Genomic DNA, 23,186 nt, shown 5'->3' with positions numbered 1-23,186 from the left:
CTCAGAGTAAACATACATAATTAAATATCCAAGTCATTTTAGTGTGTAATATATTTTTAAAATTCATAAGCATTTTAGAATGCGAATGGGATTTTCATTTGATTTTTTTCAGTTTATAAATCAACTTAAGTGTAAGAAAAAAAAATAATGAAAGTGTTTTTATCTCCCCATGAACTAGGCCATGAGATTCTCCAGGTAACTACAAATTATTTAAGGGGTCATCTGTTACATTGTATAATCTATTAAACAAATGATAATATGTATAATACTGAATTCTAAAGCTACTTTTTAACCTTTCATTGTAAATAAACAATGACTCAGGAAGAAGGAACACTTAAATGAGTAATCTTATGTATTATTAAAAGCAGAAATGATGAAGTGTTCAGGATAGCAATGAATTTAAATAATAACCTTGTAGGACTTTAGGTCACCACCACCTTGCATGAAAACACCAAACTCACAACTGACTGCTGAAGAACCATTGACAAATTAGATTTGAATCCACCCCCAAAGACTTTCTGTACCCACAGACAAAAAAAGAAGTCACGGTGAGATGAGGAAGGGCACTTTCACAACATAATCAAATCCCATACCTGCTGGCGGGCAACCCGTATCTGGAAAATAATTACATCACAGATGCTCTCCCACAGGAGTGAGGGTTCCGGGCCCCACGGCAGGCTCCCCAGCCTCCGGGGTCTGTCACTCGGGGAGGAGCCCCACAGGACTGCAGGAAACAGAGACTCCACTCTGGGAGGGCGCACACGAGGTTCCACGCGCACTGGGACCCGGGGCAGAGCCGCGACTCCACGGTTGCCTGGGCCAGACCGACCTGCCGCTCCTGAGGCTCTCTGTGGCTCAGGCGGGGGCGGCCCCAGGAGATACCTGCTGGTGTGAGCTCTCCTGGAGGTCGCCATTGCGACACCGAGACCTGGCCCCACCCGAGAGGATAAACACAAGGAGGAACACACCAAGATACATATTAATATCTGATTAAAAATTAACTACAGAGCAAGAATATTAAAAGCAACAAGAGAAAAGCAACAATTAACATATAAGGGAATCCCCATAAAGTTACCAGTTGATTTTTCAGCTGAAACTCTGCAGGCCAGAAGGGGGTGGCATGATATATTTATTTAAAGTAATGAAAGGGAAAAACCTACAACTAATAATACTCTACCCAGCAAAGCTCTCATTCAGATTTGACAGAGAAATCAGAAGTTTTATAGACAATCAAAAGCTAAGAGAATTCAGCACCACGAAACCAGTTTTACAACAAATGCTAAAGAACTTTTCTATAGACAGAAAAGAAAAGGCTACAACTAGAAATAAGAAAATTACAAATGGGAAAGCTCACCCATAAAGGCAAACATACAGTAAAAGTAGGCAATCGTCTGCACATAAACATCAAAACCAGTGACTGTGAGAAGAGAAGAGAGTACAAATGCAGGACATTGGAAATGCATTTGAGACCAGCAACTTAAAATATAGACTGCTATATTAAAAATTCATAGTAACCATAAACCAAAAAAAAAGACCTACAAAAACAAATTCAAAATAATTAACAAAATGGCAATAAGAACATACATATTGATAATTACCTTAAATCTAAATGGATTAAATGCTCCAACCGAAAAACAGACTGGCTGAATGGATACAAAAACAAGATCCCTATAAATGCTGTTTACAAGAGACCCACTTTAGATCTAGGGATACTGAACGAAAGTGAGAGGATACAAAAAAGTATTCCATGCAAATAGAAATTAAGTAATGACCTTGGAATTCTGTATCTATCATGATCATGAAATACTTATCTGATATAGCTAGAGCCATGAGACTAATGCTTGAAAATGAATAGCATTAAAACAAATTTACATATAAAATTTTGGGGACAATTTCACAAGCTTCTCCAGTTTAGAACCATTCTTTCTTATGTAGTCCAAAAGACAAATCCTATCCAGCAACTGTTACTACTTCAGTAAATGTAGTTTCATCCACTCATGATCCTGATCTGTATATTACAGACAACATTCAAAATATCCCCCAAAAGAATATTTCATTAACACCAGGCATTGTCAAATCTAAAAGCTTAAGAAACAAATTTTAAAAACCAATGATAGTTAAAGGGCTCTGAACTTGAAATGCTTTTTTAAACGTTATTGTGTAGACTAAAACTTTGGTTTCCTAGACTCAGTAATATTAAATTGCCTGTTGGGTTTAGTGGCTTCTTGCATCAGTTCCTGCAATTGTCCAATCTGTTCATCACGAAAGTCATTAAGTTTTTCTTCTGGTAGGGAGATTCCAAAACATGCTTTTTCAGTTGAATTTTGTCTGTTTTCATTAGCTTGTTGCCACAGCACTGCTGCATATGCCTAGTAAAAAGAAAAAAAAAAAAAAAAATGAAGGTTATAGATATTAAAACAAGAGCTGTATTCATTCACTTAACATTGAAGGACTTAATTCTACCACTGAGTCTTATGCATTTGGAAAATCAGACATGAACAATATATTGCTGTGTCTTCACTACTCAGTGATAATTTCAAATACCCTGTATCTTATTATTAGCATTTTAAGAATTTTACCAAAGTCCTGAATCTGAAAATCTAGAATGTTCAAAGGGAGTAGGAGTGGTCCATGAGTAGGCTTCAGGAACATGCATAAACTACCCAAAAATCATATGCAAAATGGCACATACACAAAAACACACACAGTTCCCAGGAATAAATCTGATCACATTTTCAAATGGGGAACTATGGGTCTTTATAGGCTTAAAAGTGAGTCTTGAAATTCTTAAGGTTCATTCCTCTGTCTTCAATTTAAAAACCAATTTAAATCACATTTAGAAACTTTTCAAACTTTAAGCATTCAATATTTAACAAACATCTTTCTCAGAAAAAAAAATTCTACATTTTTTACACTGTAATTTTTCTCTCATTCAGTCAACTTGACATTACAACTACCATTGTTCAGCACAGATTAACAGCAGATTCTCACTCTAAAATCAATATTAGAATCAGGCAGGAAGTAACAGTTCACAAAGGTAAAAAGTTACATGCCCCCTCTGGGTAAGTCAACAAATCAGTGAACTCTGGATAATGCTGCTATTTTATCTGGTTTAAGACAATTAAATTGCTTATAGCTGCTGGATTACCAGCATCACCAAAGAAGCCTTCATTTTAATTCCAGGTATTTCAAATAAAACCTTTACTTGAATTGGAAATAATATCTTCTTCATGTTTTATAGAAATTCATTAATAAAAGACTGTACACATCCTGAAAGTGAAAGTGTTAGTCATTCAGTCATGTCCAACTCTTTGTGACCCCATGGACCATAGCCCACCAGGCTCCTCTGTCCATGGAATTCTCCAGGCAAGAATACTGGAGTGGGTTGCCATTCCCTCCTCCAGGGGATCTTCCCAACCCAGGGATCAATCCTGGGTCTTAAACTTTGCAGGCAGATTCTTTACCATCTGAGCCACCAGGGAAGCATTCTAGGGCTTTATAAATCCCACTTCTAAGTATATGCCCCAGAGCAGAGTTTCTTAACCTCGGTACTATTTACAAATTGTGTCATTTGGATCATACTTTGTAGCTGGGTGGGTGGAATCTGCTCCACCGCTGCAGCATTTAGCAGCACCTCTGGTCTCTCCACCTGCTAGGTGCCTGTAGCGCTCCTCCTCAGTCTTCATAGTCAAAAATGTCTCCAAGCACTGCCAAATGTTCTCTTGCAGACAAAACTGCCCAGCTTGAGAACTACTCTCCTAATGACACTTTCCAACACCTGGACAAGTATCAAACAAAGAATGTTCATTATGGCATTGTTTATAAAAGCAAAACACTAGAAACAATTCAACTGTACTTCAATAGAAGAAAGGACAAGTGTTTAGACACTTCTTTATAATCCATTATGTGAATTAAATGTCTGTATTGACCTATTAAATCTCTAAAGTAATCAGAATCCAAAGAGCAAGTTTTTTAAAAAGTTATTCATTTGTAGAAATGGAAAAACCAAAACTCAAATTTATATGAAAATGTGAAGCCTTAAATAGCCAAGACAATCTTGAAAAAGAACAAAGTTGGAGTATTCAGTTCTCAATTTTAAAACTTACTACAAAGTTACACTAAATAATCAAAATAGTATGATACTGGCTTTAGGGTAGATATACAGACCAATGGAATAGAACTGAGAGTTCAGAAATAAACCCTTACACATATGGCAAACTGACTTCTGACAAAGGTATCAAGTCCATCAATGGGGGGAAAGAATATCTCTTCAACAGATACTGCTGGGAAAACTGGATTTCCACATACAAAGGAGTAAAGCTGCATCCCTACCTCCTACAATATACAGAAATTAATGCTGTAAGATGGATGAAAAACAAACGAGCTAAAACCATAAAACTCCTACAAAAAATGGGTAAATTTTCATGACCTTGGATCTGGCAGTGGAGTCTAAAATATGATACCAAAAGCATAAATGAAGAAAGAAAAGCTAGATAAATTGGATTCATCAAAATTAAAAACTTTTGTGCGTCAGAAGACACTCAAAGTGGAAAAACTACAGAACGGGAAAAAATATTTGCAAACCATGTCTGATAAGCATTTAATAACCAGAATATATAAAGAATTCCTACAAGTCAACAATAAAAAGACCACTCAAAAAATGGGCAGAAAACTTGAATAGACATTTCTCCAGACACATATAAACCATCAACAAGAACATGAAAAGACACTCAACATAGTCATTAGAGACACAAAAATCAAAATCACAGTGAGACACCACTTCATACCCACTAGGATGACTATAATAATAAATAAATAAAAGGAAAATACATGCCGGTGAGAATCTGAAGAAATTGCAAACTTGTAATTACTAGTAGGAATATAAAATAGTACAGCCACTGTGGAAAACAGTTTGGCAGTTCTTCAAGAAGTTGAAGAATTACCATACAATCCAGCTCTACTTATAGGTATATACCCTAAATAAATGAAAGCAGGAACTCGAACAGACACTTTTACATCCATATTCATTACAGCATCCATTATTTACAACAGCAAGTTTGTGGCAACAACCCAGGTGGATATCAACAGACAAACGGATACATAAAACATATCCATACAATGGGACAGTATTCAGGCTTAAAAAGAGTTCTGATACATTCTACAACATGGGTGAAACTTGAAAACACCATGCTAAAACTGAAATAAGCCAGACCACAAAAGAACAAATGTTGCAGGATTTCACTCAAGTGAAATATGTAGAATGGGGAATTTTATTGAGACAGAAAGTACATGAGAGGTTACCAGAGGGTGGGGGAGAGGGAGTGGGGAGGTACTGCTTTTGGGACACAGAGTCTCTATTTGGATAAGAAAAAGTTCGGGGTAAAGACAATGGGAACTGATGAACAAGACTGTAAATACAATTAAGGCCCCTGAATGTACACTTAAAAGGCTAAAAGGCAAATTTTAAATGTATTTTTACCACACTAGAAAGAAAAGTTATGCAAGGAGTTCTTCTTCCATTAACAGTGAGGAGTGCCTTCTATCAGACCAACCCTCCTACAGGTAACACGAAGTCCAGACGAAACATAATCAAACAGCAATCCAAAAACGCTGGAGAGCAACCAGTCAGAAAGTAGAAAGGATTTGACAGAATGGAGAACGGCAGAGAACACTGGGTCAGACTGCCATTTATATGACTTTTTTCCTGAGGGAAGATGCCAGTTGGTACTGCAAGGTGACTGAGGACTCACAGCAGTGTGGGAGAACAGCAGGAGTTGAAAAATAAGAAAGGGAAATCTCAGAAAAAGAACTGCAAAAGAAGAACCCCAAATTCTACAAATAAACAGCCAAAATCTCTAGTTAACCCCTTAACGATGCATGTTCAGGACAAAGCTCAGCTAAGGCAAAAAAGAACTAATGTAATTCTTCAACTGGTTCCTGTCAAGGAGTGAACACAGAATTTGGAAACCGAGTTCCACCAAGTTAACTGCTGGATGAAACAAAACTCAACACACTTTGAAAGAATATAGTGGAAGAATGTCTCTACAATATACATATGATCAACAATGTCCAGAAAAACATCCAAAATCATAAGAAACATGAAGAAACAGAAAATGTGACCAACAATCAAGAGAAAAAGACCATGCCTGAAATGATTCAGACATTAAAATTAGCAGCAAAGGATTCTAAAGTAGCTATTATGAATATGTTTAAATACATAAAAGAAAATGTGGTCATAATAAATGCACAGATGAGAAATCTCAGCAGAAAGTAAGAAATGATAAGAACCAAATGAAAACTCTAAAACTTTTAAATGCAGTGTGTGAAACTTAAAAATCTTCACTGAATGTTCAGTTCACTTCAGTCGCTCAGTTCTGTCTGATGCTTTGAGACCCCATGGACTGCAACACGCCAGGCCTCCCTGTCCATCACCAACTCCCGGATATTACTCAAATTCATGTCCATTGAGTCAGTGATGCCATCCAACCATCTCATCCTCTGTCGTTCCCTTCTCCTCTTGCCTTCAATCTTTCCCAGCATCAGGGTCTTTTCAAATGAGTAGGCTCTTCGCATCAGGCGGCCAAAGTATCGGAATTTCAGCTTCAGCATCAGTCCTTCCAATGAACATTCAGGACTGGTTTCCTTTAGGATGGACTGGTTGGATCTCCTTGCAGTCCAAGGGATTCTCAAGAGTCTTCTCCAACACCACAGTTCAAAAGCATCAATTCTGAAGAATTTCCATTTCCATACATGACTGCTGGAAACACCACAGCCTTGACTAGACGGACCTTTGTTGGCAAAGTAATGTCTCTGCTTTTTAATATGCTGCCTAGGTTGGTCATAACTTTCCTTTTAAGGAGTAAGCGTCTTTTAATTTCATAGCTACAGTCACCATCTGCAGTGATTTCGGAGCCCCAAAAAATAAAGTCAGCCACTGTTTCCCCATCTACTTGCCATGAAGTGATGGGACCGGATGCCATGACCTTAGTTTTCTGAATGTTAAGCTTTAAGCCAACTTTTTTACTCTCCTCTTTCACTTTCATCAAGAGGCTCTTTAGTTCTTCTCCACTTTCTGCCATAAGGGTGGTGTCACCTGCATATCTGAAGTTATTGATATTTCTCCCAGCAATCTTGATTCCAGCTTGTGCTTCCTCCAGCCCAGCGTTTCTCATGATGTACTCTGCATATAAGTTAAATAAGCGTGGTGACAATATACAGCCTTGAAATACTCCTTTTCCTATTTGAACCCAGTCTATTGTTCCATGTCCAGTTCTAACTGTTGCTTCCTAACCTGCGTACAGATTTCTCAAGAGGCAGGTCAGGTGGTCTAGTATTCCCATCTCTTTCAGAATTTTCCACAGTTTATTGTGATCCACACAGTCAAAGGCTTTGGTATAGTCAATAAAGCAGAAATAGATGTTTTTCTGGAACTCTCTTGCTTTTTCGATGATATGATCCAGTGGATGTTGGCAATTTGATCTTTGGTCCCTCTGCCTTTTCTAAAACCAGCTTGAACATCTGGAAGTTCATGGTTCACGTGTTGTTGAAGCCTGGCTTGGAGAATTTTGAGCATTACTTTGCTAGCGTGTGTGATGAATGCGATTGTGCGGTAGTTTGAGCATTCTTTAGCACTGCCTTTCTTTGGGCTTCCCTAGTGACTCAGACAGTAAAGCGTCTGTCTGCAATGTAGGAGACCCACGTTCAATCCCTGGGTTGGGAAGATCCCCTGGAGAAGGAAATGGCAGCCCACTCCAGTATTCTTGCCTGGAAAATCCCATGGACCGCGGAACCTGGTAGGCTACCGTCCATGGGGTTGCAGAGAGTCGGACATGACTGAGCAACTTCACTGCACTTCTTTGGGATTGGAATGAAAACCTTTTCCAGTCCTGTGGCCACTGCTGAGTTTTCCAAATTTGCTGGCATATTGAGTGCAGTACCTTCACAGCAACATCTTTTAGGATTTGAAATAGGTCAACTGGAATTCCATCACCTCCACTAGCTTTGTTCATAGTGATGCTTCCTAAGGCCCACTTGACTTCACACTCCAGGATGTCTGGCTCTAAGTGAGTGAGCACACCATCATGATTATCTGGGTCATGAAGATTTTTTTGTACAGTTCTGTGTATTCTTGCCACCTCTTATTAATATCTTCTGTTTCTGTTAGGGCCAGACCATTTCTGTCCTTTATTGAGCCCATCTTTGCATGAAATGTTCCCTTGGTGTCTCTAATTTTCTTGAGGAGATCTCTAGTCTTCCCCATTCTATTGTTTTCCTCTATTTCGCTGCACTGATCACTGAGGAAGGCTTTCTTATCTCTCCTGGCTGTTCTTTGGAACTCTGCACTCAAATGGGAATACCTTTCCTTTTCTCCTCTGCTCTTCCTTCCTCCCTCCCCTCTTTTCACAGCCGTCTGTCAGGCCTCCGCAGACGGCCGTTTTGCGTTACTGCATTTCTTTCTCTTGGGGGTGGTTTTGCTCCCTGCCTCCTGTGCAGTGTCACAAGCCTCTGTCCACAGCTCATCAGGCATCTGTCTACCAGATCTGGTCTAGTCCCTTAAATCTATTTCTCACTTCCACTGTATAATTCCACATTCATTAGGGATTTGATTTAGGTGATACCTGAATGGTCTAGTGGTTTTCCCTACTTTCTTCAACTTAAGTCTGAATTTGGCAATAAGGAGTTCATGATCTGAGCCACAGTCAGCTCCTGGTCTTGTTTTTGCTGACTGTATAAAGCTTCTCCATCTTTGGCTGCAAAGAATATAATCCATCTGATTTTATTGTTGACCATCTGGTGATATCCATGTGTAGAGTCTTCTCTTGTGTTGTTGGAAGAGGGTGTTTGCTATGACCAGTGCGTCCTCTTGGCAGAACTCTGTTAGCCTTTGCCCTGCTTCATTCTGTATTCCAAGGCCAAATTTGCCTGTTACTCCAGCTGTTTCTTGACTTCCTACTTATGCATTCCAGTCCCCTATAATGAAAAGGACATCTTTTTGGGGCGTTAGTTCCAAAAGGTCTTGTAGGTGTTCATAGAACCGTTCAACTTCAGCTTCTTCAGCATTACTGGTTGGGGCACAGAGTTGGATTACTGTGATATTGAATGGTTTGCCTTGGAAACGAACAGAGATCACTCTGTTTCTGAGACTGCATCCAAGTACTGCATTTCGGACTCTTTTGTTGACCATGATGGCTACTCCATTTCTTCTAAGGGATTCTTGCCCACAGTAGTAGATATAATGGTCATCTGAGTTAAATTCACCCATTCCAGTCCATTTTAGTTCACTGATTCCTAAAATGTCGACCTTCACTCTTGCCATCTCCTGTTTGACCACTTCCAATTTCCCTTGATTCATGGACCTGACATTCCAGGTTCCTATGAAATATTGCTCTTTACAGCATCGAACCTTGCTTCTATCACCAGTCACGTCCACAATTGGGTGTTGTTTTTGCTCTGGCTCCGTCTCTTCATTCCTCCTGGAGTTATTTCTCCACTGATCTCCAGTAACATATTGGGCACCTACCGACCTGGGGAGGGTCTTCCCTGGTGGCTCAGAGGTTAAAGCATTTGCCTCCAATGCAGGAGACCTGGGTTCGATCGCTGGGTCGGGAAGATCCCCTGGAGAAGGAAATGGTAACCCCACTCCAGTATTCTTGCCTGGAGAATCCCATGGACAGAGGAGCCTGGTTGGCTACAGTCCATGGGGTTGCAAAAGAGTCAGACACAACTGAGCGACTTCACTCACTCACCAACCTGGGGAGTTCATCTTTCAGTGTCCTATCTTTTTGCCTTTTCATACAGTTCATGGGGTTCTCAAGGCAGGAATACTGAAGTGGTTTGCCATTCCCGTCTCCAGTGGACCACATTCTGTCAGAACTCCACACCATGACCCATCCGTCTTGGGTGGCCCTACATGGCACGGCTCATAGTTTCATTGAGTTAGATAAGGCTGTGGTCCATGTGATTAGATTGGTTAGTTTTCTGTGACTGTGGCTTTCAGTCTTATGGAGAAGGGTAAGAGGCTTAAGAAAGCTTCCTGATGGGAGAGACTGACTGAGGGGGAAACTGGGTCTTGTTCTGATGAGCTGGGAGCCATGCTCAGTAAATCTTTAATCCAATTTTCTGTTGATGGGTGGAGCTGTGTTCCCTCCCTGCTACTGACTGGGGCCAAACCATGGTGGAGGTAATGAAGACAATGGTGACCTCCCTCTAAGGATCCCATGCATGTACTGCTACAGTCCTTGCCCCCAACCCTGCAGCAGGCCACCACCGACCCAGGCCTTTGCCAAAGACTCCCAGACACCCACAGACAAGTCTCCTGTGGGTATTTATACACTGAATGTTATACATTATCACTGAACGTTAATAGCATACTAGCATTGAGACAAGATCTAATGAATTTGAAAGTGTAACAGTAGAAGTTGTCCAGTCTGAAAAGCTATTAAAAAATGAACTTAACATCAATTATCTTATTATCAAAAAAACCATATGCTTAAGTGGAATCCCGCAAGAAAATGAGGAAAAAATTTTTTTGGAAAATGAATCTCTGAAAAATAAGTGTATACGTTCATAAAGCTTCAGTTCAGTTCACTTGCTCAGTTGTGTCTGACTCTTTGCAACCCCATAAATTGCAGCACGCCAGGCCTCCCTGTCCATCACCAACTCCCGAAGTTTACTCACACTCATGCCCATCGAGCTTAGCAAGCTCCAAACAAGACAGATCCAAATGAAGACACACCCAGGCATATAATAGTCAGAGAGCTGCAAAGGATCCATGAAATAAAAATCATAAAGAAATTTATAAACTGAATGACCACATGTATAGAAAATATATATTCTTTGTAGATACATACATACGCTCAAAATAAATGAAAACAAGTATGGAAACAGATACCAACGTCAGGACACTGATTTCCTCCTTCCTTATTCTGTAGAGGCAAAGACTGGGATAAAGTTTTAGCTGTACTTTTAGCATTCAGTTTGCTTTTTAAAAGGCTAACCTAAAGCAAATAATGTAAAATGTCAGTATTAAAACTGGGTGGTGGATACACACATGTATATTATATAATTTAATTCTTCCTATATGTTTTGGAATTTTTCCTAATTTTACACTTGGTAATTTAAAAATGTAAAATACCAGAATATTTTCACTGGGGTATAATTTATAATAAGATAACAAACTAATGCTTGTCTAAAATTTTTTAAATTTTAACTGGAGGATAATTGTTTAACATTCTTGTGTTGGTTTCTGCATTACAACATGAAGCAGCCACGTGTGCATGCTAAGTCACTTTGGTCGTGTCCGACTCTTTGCGACCCTATGGGACTGTAGCCCACCAGGCTCCTCTGTCCATGGGATTCTGGAGTAGGTTGCCGTCCCTCCTCCAGGGGAGCTTCCAGACCCAGGGATCGAACCCACGTCTCCTGTGGCTCTGCACTGCCATAAGTATGTCCCCTCCCTCTTGAACCTCCTTCCCCCACTTCCGAACCCCCACCCCCAGCCCCACCCCTCTAGGTTGTCACAGAGCACCGGGCTGAGCCCCTGTGATACACAGCAACTTCCCACTACCTGTCTTACACATGGTAATGTATGTATTTCAGTGCAACTCTGTGTTTCTTGAGAAAGCTAGAAATGCATTTCACAAAGAAGTGTGAAGAAGGGGTCCCACTTAAAGATGATAGGTAACAAAGAAGGCTCCTGAATGCCTCTCTTCCCACAAACACACCAAATCCACAGTTACATATGGAACAATTACCTTTGAAAAAAATCCAGAAACTAGCTGCATGACTCTTACACACTGGATAAATAAAAAATCCACACTGAAACACTGAGACATCCTCCCCATAAACCCCAACCCAGCCCTGAGGATGTGCAAATAGGTGGGCACCACCTTGGCACACTCCCAGCTTATCCCACGCTCCCAGGTTATCAGTAACTCCATGAAAGCTCTGTGCACAGGCCTGGTGTCCCAGCTTTTGTGGCTGCTGCCAAGACGACACATCTCTTGACAACCTGGTTCTGGTGGCCACTTAGGCTTGTTTTCACTGTTTCAGAAGGGCATTAGTAAAAGAGGGAACGGTCGGTAACCACCATCCAGGGCTTCCGTGCAGACAGAGTAGACAGAAATGCCCACCTCCCACTCTCCCCCTGAAAGAGATATATCTGCATACATAAACCCCTGCCTGATGGCCCAAGTTCTAATCAGTCTGCATCGAGGTACTGACTGAGATCCCACTTTGGGACACTGACATGCGTTGGCACACCCCAAGTACCCAGAGCCATTAAGACACAGAGGGCTCCTTAGACAATCACAAAGGTTTCAAAGACAAAAGACAGGGAAAGTTGAACAATAAGCTTCATCTCCCACACAAGGCCACTCGTTCAGGAGTGGAGGAAGTTAATTGTTTTATCTAATGCACAGAAACCAACATAGAGTCCAAGAAAATGAAGAAACAGGTTCCAAATAAAAAACAAGATAAAACCCCAGGGGAAAAGCCTTATTAATAAAATTGAGATAAGTGATTTACCTTATAAAGAGCTCAAAATGATGACAATAAAGATACTTATTCAAGGTCAGGAGAATGATGCATGAATAAAGTGAATTTCAACAAAGAAAAAAATACAAGAAAATACTAAACAGAAATCACAGAGCTGAAGAATACAGTAACAAATGAAAAGCTCCACAGAGAGGTTCAGAAACAGATTAGACGATACAGGGGGAAGAAAAGATGAGTGAACTAACTCTTCAAGAGGACAGTGAAATTCATCCAATCAGAGGAACAAAATAAAAAATAGTGAAGATAGCTTAAGGGACTTATGGCACATCAACTGAATCAATAGTTGCATTACCAGGGATACTTGAAGGAGAAAAGACAGAAAAGGGGGAGAAAGTATATTTAAAGAAATAATGCCTAAAAACTTACCTAACATGGAAAAGAAAACAAATGTCCAGAGCCAGGAATCCCAGAAAGTTCCATAAGATGAATCCAAAGAGACAAAGACACACTATAATTAACTTATTGTCAACTACAAACTGCACCTACCATGGGCACTTGCCATCTACCTCTACAAAGACTAAAAAAGGCCACTGCAGCTGCTAACCTTCAACACCCCTGAAGAGAGTTCAAGGTGGAGGGCAGAAATGTGCTCTGGAAAAGCTGGCAGAACAGGTCTTCACATAATTAGATATTTTCAGGAGCCCAATTCTTGCATCTCCTCATATCCATAAATTCCTTCATGATGATGTTTGCTCCTCGTGACTAGGAAAAACCTCTTCTGCAAAAAATATATGCTTGATTATAAGAATTCCCTCTTCATCAAGATCACATACATACTGACCTTCCCCCTACCTCTTTGGAGCAGTTTCTCCAAAGAGGAGAAATGCTGTCTCCTGGGCTATAGTCCTCATATTGCCAGTAAAACTTAACTCATAACTGTCACATTATGTATTTTTTAAAGTCAGCATTATCAAAAATTAAAGGGCAGAATCTTAAGAGCGACAAAAGAAAAACTGGCTATGTACAAGGGAACACCAAACGTAAGACTTTAAGCAGATTTTTCAGCAATAACTTTGACTACGCTGTGTTACTTTCCTCTTGCCTGCAAAGTGCTAAAAGGAAGAAAAAAAAAAAAGTCAACTCATAATATTCTACCCAGCTCAGAATTGAAGGAGAGAGAAAAAGTTTTCCAGAGACATTAAAGCTGAAAGGTTCATGAGTATTAGATCAGCCTCACAAGAGCTGATAAAAGACCTATCCGGCTGAAACAAAAGGATGCTAATTAATAACAGGAAAACACAGAAACACAAATGTCACTGGTCAAGGCAAGTAGTGTAGTAGCAGTATAGAGTGCTCAGTTGCATCCGACTCCTTGCAGCCCCATGGACTGCAGCCCGCCAGGTTCCTCTGTCCGTGGAATTTTCCTGGAGCGTGTTGCCATTTCCTTCTCTTGGGGCTCTTCCCAACCCCAAGGGGACTGGGGATTGAAACTGCATGTCTTGTGTCTCCTGCATTGGCAGCTGGATTCTTTACCATCAGTGCCACCAAATTCAGAATACTCTAATGTTATAATGATGGCAGATAAATCAGTTATAAATCTAGTATGAAGTTGAAACACAAAAGTATGTAAAAATTATTAATGGTTACAGATGGTAAAATGGTGCAAACTGTGAAATTAAAAATAGAAAACATGGAGTAGAGGAGTGAAAAGTGTGGAGTTCTAGTGTGCATTTGATGTTATCAGCTTAAAATAAACTGAAATTAATGTTTCATATAAGCTTCATAGTAAACACAAAGCAAAAATCTATGAGATTTACAAAAGACAAAGGAAATCTAACAATACCACTACAGAAAATCAAATTACAAACGAAGAGAGGATGAAAAGAAAGTGACCACAAAACAGAAAACAATTAACAAAATGTCAATAGTAAGTCCATATCTATCAATAGTTATTTTAAATGTAAATGAACTGAATTACTCAATCAAAGATACCGAGGGCTGAATGGATTAAAAAATGGACTTAACTATATGCTGCCTACAAGAAACTCAATTCAGCTTTAAGGACACACAAAGACATATGGAAAAAGATATTCCATGCAAGTGGAAACCAAAACAGAGCTAGGGTAGCTATACTTATATCAGATAAGACTGACTTTAAGACAAAGACTAAAAACGACATAAGGAAAGCCATCAAACAAAGAGTCTTTGAGTATAGTGAGAGAAGACGTAGAGGGCTGAACGGTGTCCTCCAAAGATAACAAGTCCTGAAACCAGTGAGTGTTACTTTATACAGTACACAGTCTGCAGATGTATTTAAATTAAGGATCTCTGCACTAAGGAGATTATCCTGGTGGGCTCTAAATATCACCATACATGTTCTTCAAGGAGAGAGGCTGAGAGAAATTAGATACACCAGAGGAGAAAGTGTTGTGAACATGGAGACGGTATGGAATGGTGTCGCCACAAGTCAAGGAATGCCTCCACCCTCCAGAAGCTAAGAGTAGCAAAGCGGATTCTCCCCGAGAACCCTTAGAACCTCCAACATCTTGATTAGGACACACAGCCTCCAGAACTGTATGAGAGAATAAAATGCTGTTGTTAAGTCACCAAGTTGTGCTAATTTGTTACAGTAGTCCCGGGAAACTAATACAGCAGTAAACTACAGAAACACCTCAGGAAAGTTTCGTAACAAGAAAAACTACCCTTAATGCTATGATAACAAATCGTTATCAAAAAGGCAAATTAAGTGTGGCTTGCTAGTTCTGCTTCTCACTAGAGTTTTTGAAAAAGCAGAGGACCTAGAGTACCAGGGTACCTAGTCTTACTAGCGATAATAAATTAGGAATACTTTGAGAGACTAGTTATGACTTCACTGTACTTTTATTCTTTACCTATGTATTAAACTTGTCTATAGTCTGAAATCAACTGATACCACTGAATTACTGAGAACAAACTAGACAGAATCTTTTATAATATGGGCTTAAAAGATTTAAAAATAAGCTACCAGTGTAATAAAATCACATCAAAAAAAATATCAGCAAAATGCTGGCAAAGATTTTTTTATGAATTAAACTGTATTGATTTTTTTTTTAAACCAGATTTGAGACCTAAAAAACTAAAGGAATAACACAACAAGAGAAATAACCAGATATTATGGCCTCCTGATAGAAGTACCTTCCCTGGTGGCTCAGTCAGTAAAGAATCTGCCTGCAATGCAAGAGACCCAGGTTCAATCCATGGGTTGGGAATATCCCAGAGAGAAGGAAATGGCAATCCACGCCAGTATTCCTGCCTGGAAAACTCCATGGACAGAGGAGCTTGGGGGTCACAAGAGTAGGACACAACTTAGTGACTAAACCACCACCTCCTGATGGATGTACTTAACCACCTACATGAAAATCAGTCTGCACTGAATAAGCCTCTGCTTTTAAGACAACTTATAGAATATGTGAAATATCACTCTGGAAATTCAAGTAGAGAAACTGACTCTGAAAAGACAAAGACAAATGACCCCAGTCTTAGAGTCAATAAAGAAAAATCAACTTAACAGTGCAGAAACCTAGAAGACTAAGCAAATGATCAAGATTAGCACCACCAGTAGTAAGTGATCCTGAAAGCACCGTGATGCCCTGAGATGCTCCCTTTGTCTCTCCCCTTTAATCTGCAACCACTAAATACCTGCACTCAACAAAGGCACCTCTGCCCAACACACCGTGATGCCAGAGTTTCACACGCGTGTACACCTAAGGTGGGCAGACTGGAACACAGGGGAAACAGCCCAGAGGAATACGAAGGCAGCGCCTGCCGTTCCAGCTATTGGTGGCAGCAGCTGAGCCACAGCCCTAGGGAAGCCGGCAGCAGCAGAGGAGGTGGCCAGGTGACCCCAGCCTCCTGGCCGCAGTGGCTCTCACCGTCACAGACAGTTGGAACGCAGCGGCAGAGGGGCCTGTGACTCCATTCCTTCAGGTACGGAGGCACCCACAGCTCTGACCCCTCGCCCAGAGCAGAGGCGCCTGCAAAGACGACAATCCCAGACACAGCAAGGGCAACCTTGCCCCCGCTCCTCCCCGCCTGCGGCAGGGCCTGTGGCTTGAGCGCTCCTGGACACAGCAGAAGCAGTCACCACCCCAGTGTCCCAGGTGGCAACGCCAGCAATCCACAGCAGCAACACACCAATAAGGTCAATGGGCAACACCTATGACAGGTGCAAAGTGCCAAGTCTCAAACATAACCAGAGGCAGCTGAGGTTAAGGAAAACAAAAGGCTTGTGTTATAGTACCACCCACTGGCAAACAAAAGAAAGGACTCTAATTTCTAATCTGCTGAATCCTTAGAATCAAATTAAAAAAAAAAAAAAAAAACACCAAACCCAAACCAAAAACTACCTCAAGAAGACAGACGTTTGCTACTTCAAATGCACCAGCAGAGGAACAGGTCATCAAAAAAGGAAAAGAGAAAAAAAAGAAATACTGTCCAGCAACATGGATGGACCTAGCGACTGCCAGAGAAAGACAAATATCATGATATTGCTTATATGTGGCATCTAAAAAAAAAGTATAAATGAACTTATTCACACACAGCAACAAAGTCACAGATGTAAAAACCAAACATGATTTACCGAGAGAGAAAGTGGGAGGGCAGGGATAAACTGGGAGATTGGGACTGATATTAGTAATTATTTTATACACAGTGGTGTATATATAAGGACCTGACTATAACATATAGCACAGGGAACTGTACTTGATACTCTGTAATGACCTAATAAGAGGAAATAATCTAAGAAACCGTGGACATATGTATGTATAGCTGATTCACAAAGCTATACAGCAGAAACTAACTGTAAACCAAATAATCTTCAATAATAAATAAGTAAAATATTTTTTAAAAAGAAGAAATTCTTTAAGAACTATCTGACTCTTTTAGGAAAGGCAACATTAGCATAACAAGCATCCCAGAAGGAGGAGGGAAGGAGAAGGAATCATAGTTTATCTAAAGAAATAATAGCTGAAAACTTCCCAATCCCCAAAATGAATTGGATATACAAGTCCATGAACCTATGAGAACACATAATCACCTCAGTGCAAAAAGACTTCTCCAAGACACACTGGAGATATTAAAACTGTCAAAAGTCAATGACGAAATTTAGAGGCAGCCAGGAAAAAAACATATGGTAACCGACAAAGGCACCACCACTAGGAAATGAGCAGATGCTTCAGCCCAGGCGATAGTGAAATGAAAAGCTCAAAATTCTCAAAGATAAGCACTGTCAGCCAAAGACTCTCTAGCCAGGAAGGTTATGCAGGTATGAAGGACAAATACTTTCCCATGAAACAAAAGCTGAAGGAGTTCAACATCAGACCTGCCTTACAAGAAATGTAGAAAGGAGCTCTTCTACCAGAAACAAAAGACAAAAGGACAGAAGACTCTGAATAAAGTGATGAGTAGGCAGAAATCAAAAATATCAACTCTGTATCAGGTGTTTTTACTTTTTTCTCTTTTAAATTATGAAAGTATGATAACACATTTATAGGAGACTTGCAAAATACAGAGCAAAGTTATATACAGTTCTACAATATATTATAATTATTTTTAAGTAGAAAATCAAGATATTTAGCTGGAGTTTCAGTATCAAACTTTCAAAAACTGACAGAATGAACATACAGAGAAATAGGACACAGCAAACCTGAGAAGCACTATGAACCAATGCAACACAACTAAGATTATACAATTTTCACACAGCAGCATGATATAAATTCTATTCAAGAGACTATAAATCAGGAGACACCGGAACATATCCAGGGATGTAACACAAGGTGCAAAAGTTTCATGGTCTAATGGTATTGGAATCATATTGAGTCTGTTCTCTTATCACTGAATTATGTTAGAAATCAATATCAAAAGGTATTCAAAAGTAACTCACATATTTTCAAGTGCAATGTGACATTTATCAAGAGAGATCTTTGCCTTAGCCCCTGGAAGCCTCAATAAAGTTAAAAGACTGAAAAGACACAGCAGGCGATTGCCAAGAAGAATGTATTTAAATGAAAATAAAGATACTTTAAAAATCCCATATTTGGAAATTAAATGTCCATTTTTAAATGATGGGTGTATCTAAGCAGCCATAACAAATAAAATTAGAAAATATCTGTAACAGAATGAAAGTGAAAAGAGAATTTATCAGAACTTGTTGCATGCAACTGAATTGCTCAATGCAACTAACTATAGTGTAGAATTTTGAATACAGTATGAAAACAAATAAGGGACACAAGCATAAAATTTTGTGAAATGTGAACAAAACCTATACTTTAGTTAATAATACTATATTACAAGTTACTTTCCTGTTTTTTTTAAATATAGTATTTCTTTATATTCTCAGAATTGGATCAGAAGTTTCAAGCCTCAAAATAGGTCTTTTTCACAAAGTAAAAACATTGAAACATAAATGTTAAAGAGGGAAAAAATGCAGTAACAGTAATTATAGCTACTTCAACTTAGTAATAAACTCACAACATAAAAAAGGATAATCTGAGACAACAAAAACAAGGGTGGCAGAGGAGAGGAAAAGGCCAGAACCCATAGAGGCAAATGAAGACAAGATGCCATCATCAGAGGAAGGACTATTTTAACCTATGAGACATTCTATACAAACCTCATTGTAACTATAAAACACAAATCCAGAGCAGAGGCAAAAACTACAGGAAAAAAAAAAAGGAAACTGAGGGGGAAAAAAACACCACAGATACACAGATCAGTGGAGCAGAAATGAGAGCCCAGAACTAAACACACTTATATGTGGCCAACTCACTTATGACAAAGGAGTCAAAACCATACAACAGAAATAGGACAGTCTCTTCAACAGATGGTGTTGGCAAAACTGGGTACTCACATGCAAAAGAATGAAACTAGACCCTCATCTTATACCATACACAAAACTAACTCAAAATGAATGTAAGACCTGACACCATAAAACTCCTAAACAGAAACTATAGGCAGTACCCTCTGACACCAGTCTTAGTAATATGTTTCTGGGTATGTCTCCTCAGGCAAGAAGCAACAAAAGTAAAAATGACAGAATGGGACATCAAACTAAAAATTAGGCAGAGGAACTGAATAGACATTTTTCGAAAGAAGACATATAGATGGCCAACAGACATATGAAAATATGTTCAACATCACTAACTATCGGGGATAGGCGTATCAAACCCACAATGATACATTACCTCTTACACATCAGAATGGCTATTGCCAAAAACAAGCATTGGCAAGGATCTGGAGAAAACACTACACTATTGGCAGGTATTTAAATTGGTACAATCACTTTGGAAAACAATATGGAGAGTCCTCAAAAAAAAAAAAAAGAACTACCATATAATCCAGCTGAAGAGGAGAGTGAAAAAGCTGGCTTAAAACCCAATATTCAAGCAGTGTGAAGAAGAGGCAAGAGCGACCCCTGGACCGACTTAGCCCGCACGCCACCGCATCCCCGTGTCCAGCACCTACGTCCCGCCGCCGCAGTCAGCATGCCCAGGAGAAAGGCTGAAGGGATGCTAAAGGAGATAAAGCCAAGGTGAAGGACGAACCACAGAGAAGATCTGCAAGGTTATCTGCTAAACCTGCTCCTCCAAAGCCAGAGCCCAACCCTAAAAGGCCCCTGCAAAGAAGGGAGAGAAGGTACCCAAAGGGAAAAAAGGGGAAAGCTGATGCTGGCAAGGATGGGAATGACCCTGCAGAAAATGGAGATGCCAAAACAGACCAGGCGCAGAAAGCTGAAGGTGCTGAAGATGCCAAGCGAAGTGTGTGCATTTTTGATGACTGTTTACTTCTGGTGACTGTACAGTTTGAAATACTATTTTTTATCAAGTTTTATAAAAATGCAGAATTTTGTTTTATTTTTTTTTTTTTTAAGCTATGTTGTTAGCACACAGAACACTTCATTGTTGTTTTTTTGGGGAAGGGCACATCACTAACAGAATGTCTCCGAACTGAACTGACGTGGGGGAAAAATACCTTTCCCGTCTAGTTTTGAGAGACTTCCTGTTGATTCCCAGGAAGGAGGGATTCCTTGATGTTGACACACATTAGCCACCTTGGCACAAACGCCTTGTGGTGTGGAGAAACTAAAATTTAGTTTTTATGTCCTCTCTCCCTCTCCACCTCAGCATAGACTTGACTCCTCTAAACCCAGAGACCTGTTGGAACCTGAACCCCGCACCCCCCCAAAATTGATGACCAGTATGTCAGGCAATCCGGACTTCCTAGTGTCACCATTGAGATGGCGTCCTTCAAAACAGTAGTGGTTCCTTTTTTAGACTGTGGCTCCTCAGAGTGGTACTTCTGCCATTTCCATTTCCTGAAAGTCAGGGTCGGCTTGTGAAAAGTTGTTAGACAACATGCTAAATGTGAAATGTCAACCCTCACTCTAAACCTTCCCTGTTCAGAGCATCACATGAAGATTTCATTGGGTTTTATAGTGGCTTTCTGATTTTAGTAGTCCATTGAAAAAGGGAGTTTGAAAGTTGTATACTGTTAATGATTGTCTGCCCATGTCCTGCCTGAAATACCATGATTGTTTATGAAAAGTATCTTTAATAAAGCTGGATACAGTTTGGAAAAAAAAAACAACCCTCAATATTCAAAAAACTAAGATCATGGCATCTGGTCCCATCACTTCATGGCAAATAGAAGGGGAAAAAGTGGAAGCAGTGACAGATTTTATTTTCTGGGGCTCCGAAATCACCGCAGATGGTGACTACAGCCATGAAATTAAAAGAAGCTTGCTCCTTGGAAGAAAAGCTACGACAAACTTAGAGTATTAAAAAGCATAGACATCACTTTGCTGACAAAGGTCCATAAAGCTATGGTTTTTCCAGCAGTCATGTACAGAAGTGAGAGCTGGACCATAAAGAAGGCTGAATGCCAAAGAACTGATGCTTTTGAACAGTGGTGCTGGAGAAGACTCTTGAGAGTCCCTTGGACTGCAAAGAGATCAAACCAGTCAATCCTAAAGGAAATCAACCCTGAATACTCACTGGAAGGACTGCTGCTGAAACTGAAACTCCAATACTTTGGCCATCTGACATGAAGAGTCCACTCACTGGAAAAGACCCCGATGCTGGGAATGACTAAAGGCAACAGAAGGGAGCAGCACAGGATGCAATGGTTAGATAGCATCACTGACTTAATGGACGTGAATTTGAGCAAACTCTGGAAGACAGTGGAGGACAGGAAAGCCTGGCATGCTGCAGTCCGTGGGGTTGCAAAGAGTCAGGCAGGACTCGGCAACTGAATAATGACAAATGATCCAGCTATTCCTCTTCTGGGAATTTATCCAAAGAATACGAAAACACTAATTCAAAAAGATATGTGCATCCCTATATTAATGGCAGCATATTATACAACAGCCAAAAGATGGAAAAAAACAAATGCTCATTATCAGATGAATAGCTAAAGAAGAAATGGGGTGTGTGTATCTGTTTGTGTGTGTCTATAAACAGTCACAAAAGAGATGAAATCTTGCCTTGTGACAAAAGAAATAGACCTTGATGGTATTATTCTAAGTGAAATAAGTCAGACAGAGAAAGATGAACACCATATGATTCACTTGTGTGGAATATAAAAAACAAAATAAATGAACAAAACAAGCCGAACAAAAACACAGAAATAAACACATAGGCACAGAGAACAGAGTAGTAGTTGCCAGAGGGGAAAGGGTGGGCAGGGCAGAGTGAAACGGGTGAAGAAGATTGACTGTATGGTGCCAGTGGACATTAAATTTTCGGTGGTGAGCACACTGTACTGTAAACAGGAGTAAAATTATAAAGTATATGTAAAACAAAGTTATAAACCAATGCTACCTCAACAAAGAAAAATAAAAAACACCAGGTGATACTAATATGTACCCTCAGATGGGTACACACTGAGACGGGTATATTGTCTCTGTAATATTCTTCACAATAATGTACAACCTCAACCTAGTCATAATAGACACTCTACAAAATAACAGACCAGGAGTCTTCAAAAGTTTTAATGTCCCAAGAGATAAGAAAGAACTACAGAACTATCAGATTAGAAGAAACGAAGGCAGCATGACAACCAAATGCAATGTGGAATACTACATCAGGTCCTGGAACAGAAAAGGAGTATCAGTGTAAACACTGGGGAAATACAATACCCTTAGTAACTAATATTGCACGAATATTAATTTCTTAGTTCTGGTAACTGTACTATAACTACGTAAGATGTTAACAGGTAGGGAAGCTGTACTATTTTTGCAACGCTTCTGTAAACTTAACTCAAGGGAATTCCCTGATGGGCCAGTGATTAGAACTCCATGCTTCCACTGCAACGGGCACAGGTTCAATCTCTGCTTGGGAAACTGAGATCCCTCATGCCAAGCAACATGGCCAAAATAAAAAAACCCGCAAAACATTAACTGAAAATATAAAGCTAAAAGAAAATGTTTTTTTCAAAAAGAGATTTAATGGATATATCAACAAATTACAATGCATCAGTTTATTTGGATTCTTATTAAAACAAGGATTCCCGGGTGGTACAGTGATAAAGAATCTGCCTGCCAATGCAGGAGGTTCAGGTTCAAGCCCTGGGTTGGGAAGATCTCCTGGAGAAGGAAATGGCACCCCGCTCCAGTATTCTTGCCTGGGAAATCCCATGGACAGAAGAGCCTGCTGGGC

The 23,186-nt window shown here is 39.9% G+C and overlaps 1 protein-coding gene and 1 pseudogene across 7 annotated transcripts in view; one reads left to right on the top strand and one right to left on the bottom strand.

The window, feature by feature from the left end:
- Positions 1 to 334: 334 nt before the first annotated feature.
- SDHAF3 (succinate dehydrogenase complex assembly factor 3) overlaps positions 335 to 23,186 on the bottom strand; it is an 88,035-nt gene continuing 65,183 nt past the window's right edge. For 3 of the 7 annotated variants that reach the window (XR_009696627.1, XR_009696629.1, XR_009696628.1), the window contains 2 exons: positions 3,583 to 3,778; positions 2,230 to 2,369 (listed from right to left, as the gene is read on the bottom strand). Coding sequence is in view for 3 of the 7 variants with exons in the window: in XM_061164936.1 (XP_061020919.1) it covers positions 2,166 to 2,369 (204 nt within the window). In the remaining 4 variants the exon portion in view is untranslated. Of the gene's footprint in view, positions 2,370 to 3,582; positions 3,779 to 21,420; positions 21,618 to 23,186 lie in introns of those variants that run through there. The other 4 variants (XM_061164936.1, XM_061164938.1, XM_061164937.1 and 1 more) reach the window with 3 other exon arrangements.
- On the top strand, positions 20,016 to 21,208 carry LOC133072749 (non-histone chromosomal protein HMG-17-like; annotated as a pseudogene).

Source organism: Dama dama, chromosome 18 (genome assembly GCF_033118175.1).
Source record: "Dama dama isolate Ldn47 chromosome 18, ASM3311817v1, whole genome shotgun sequence".
NCBI classification, from domain to species: Eukaryota; Metazoa; Chordata; class Mammalia; order Artiodactyla; family Cervidae; genus Dama; species Dama dama.
This window is presented reverse-complemented; position numbering and strand designations above follow the sequence as displayed.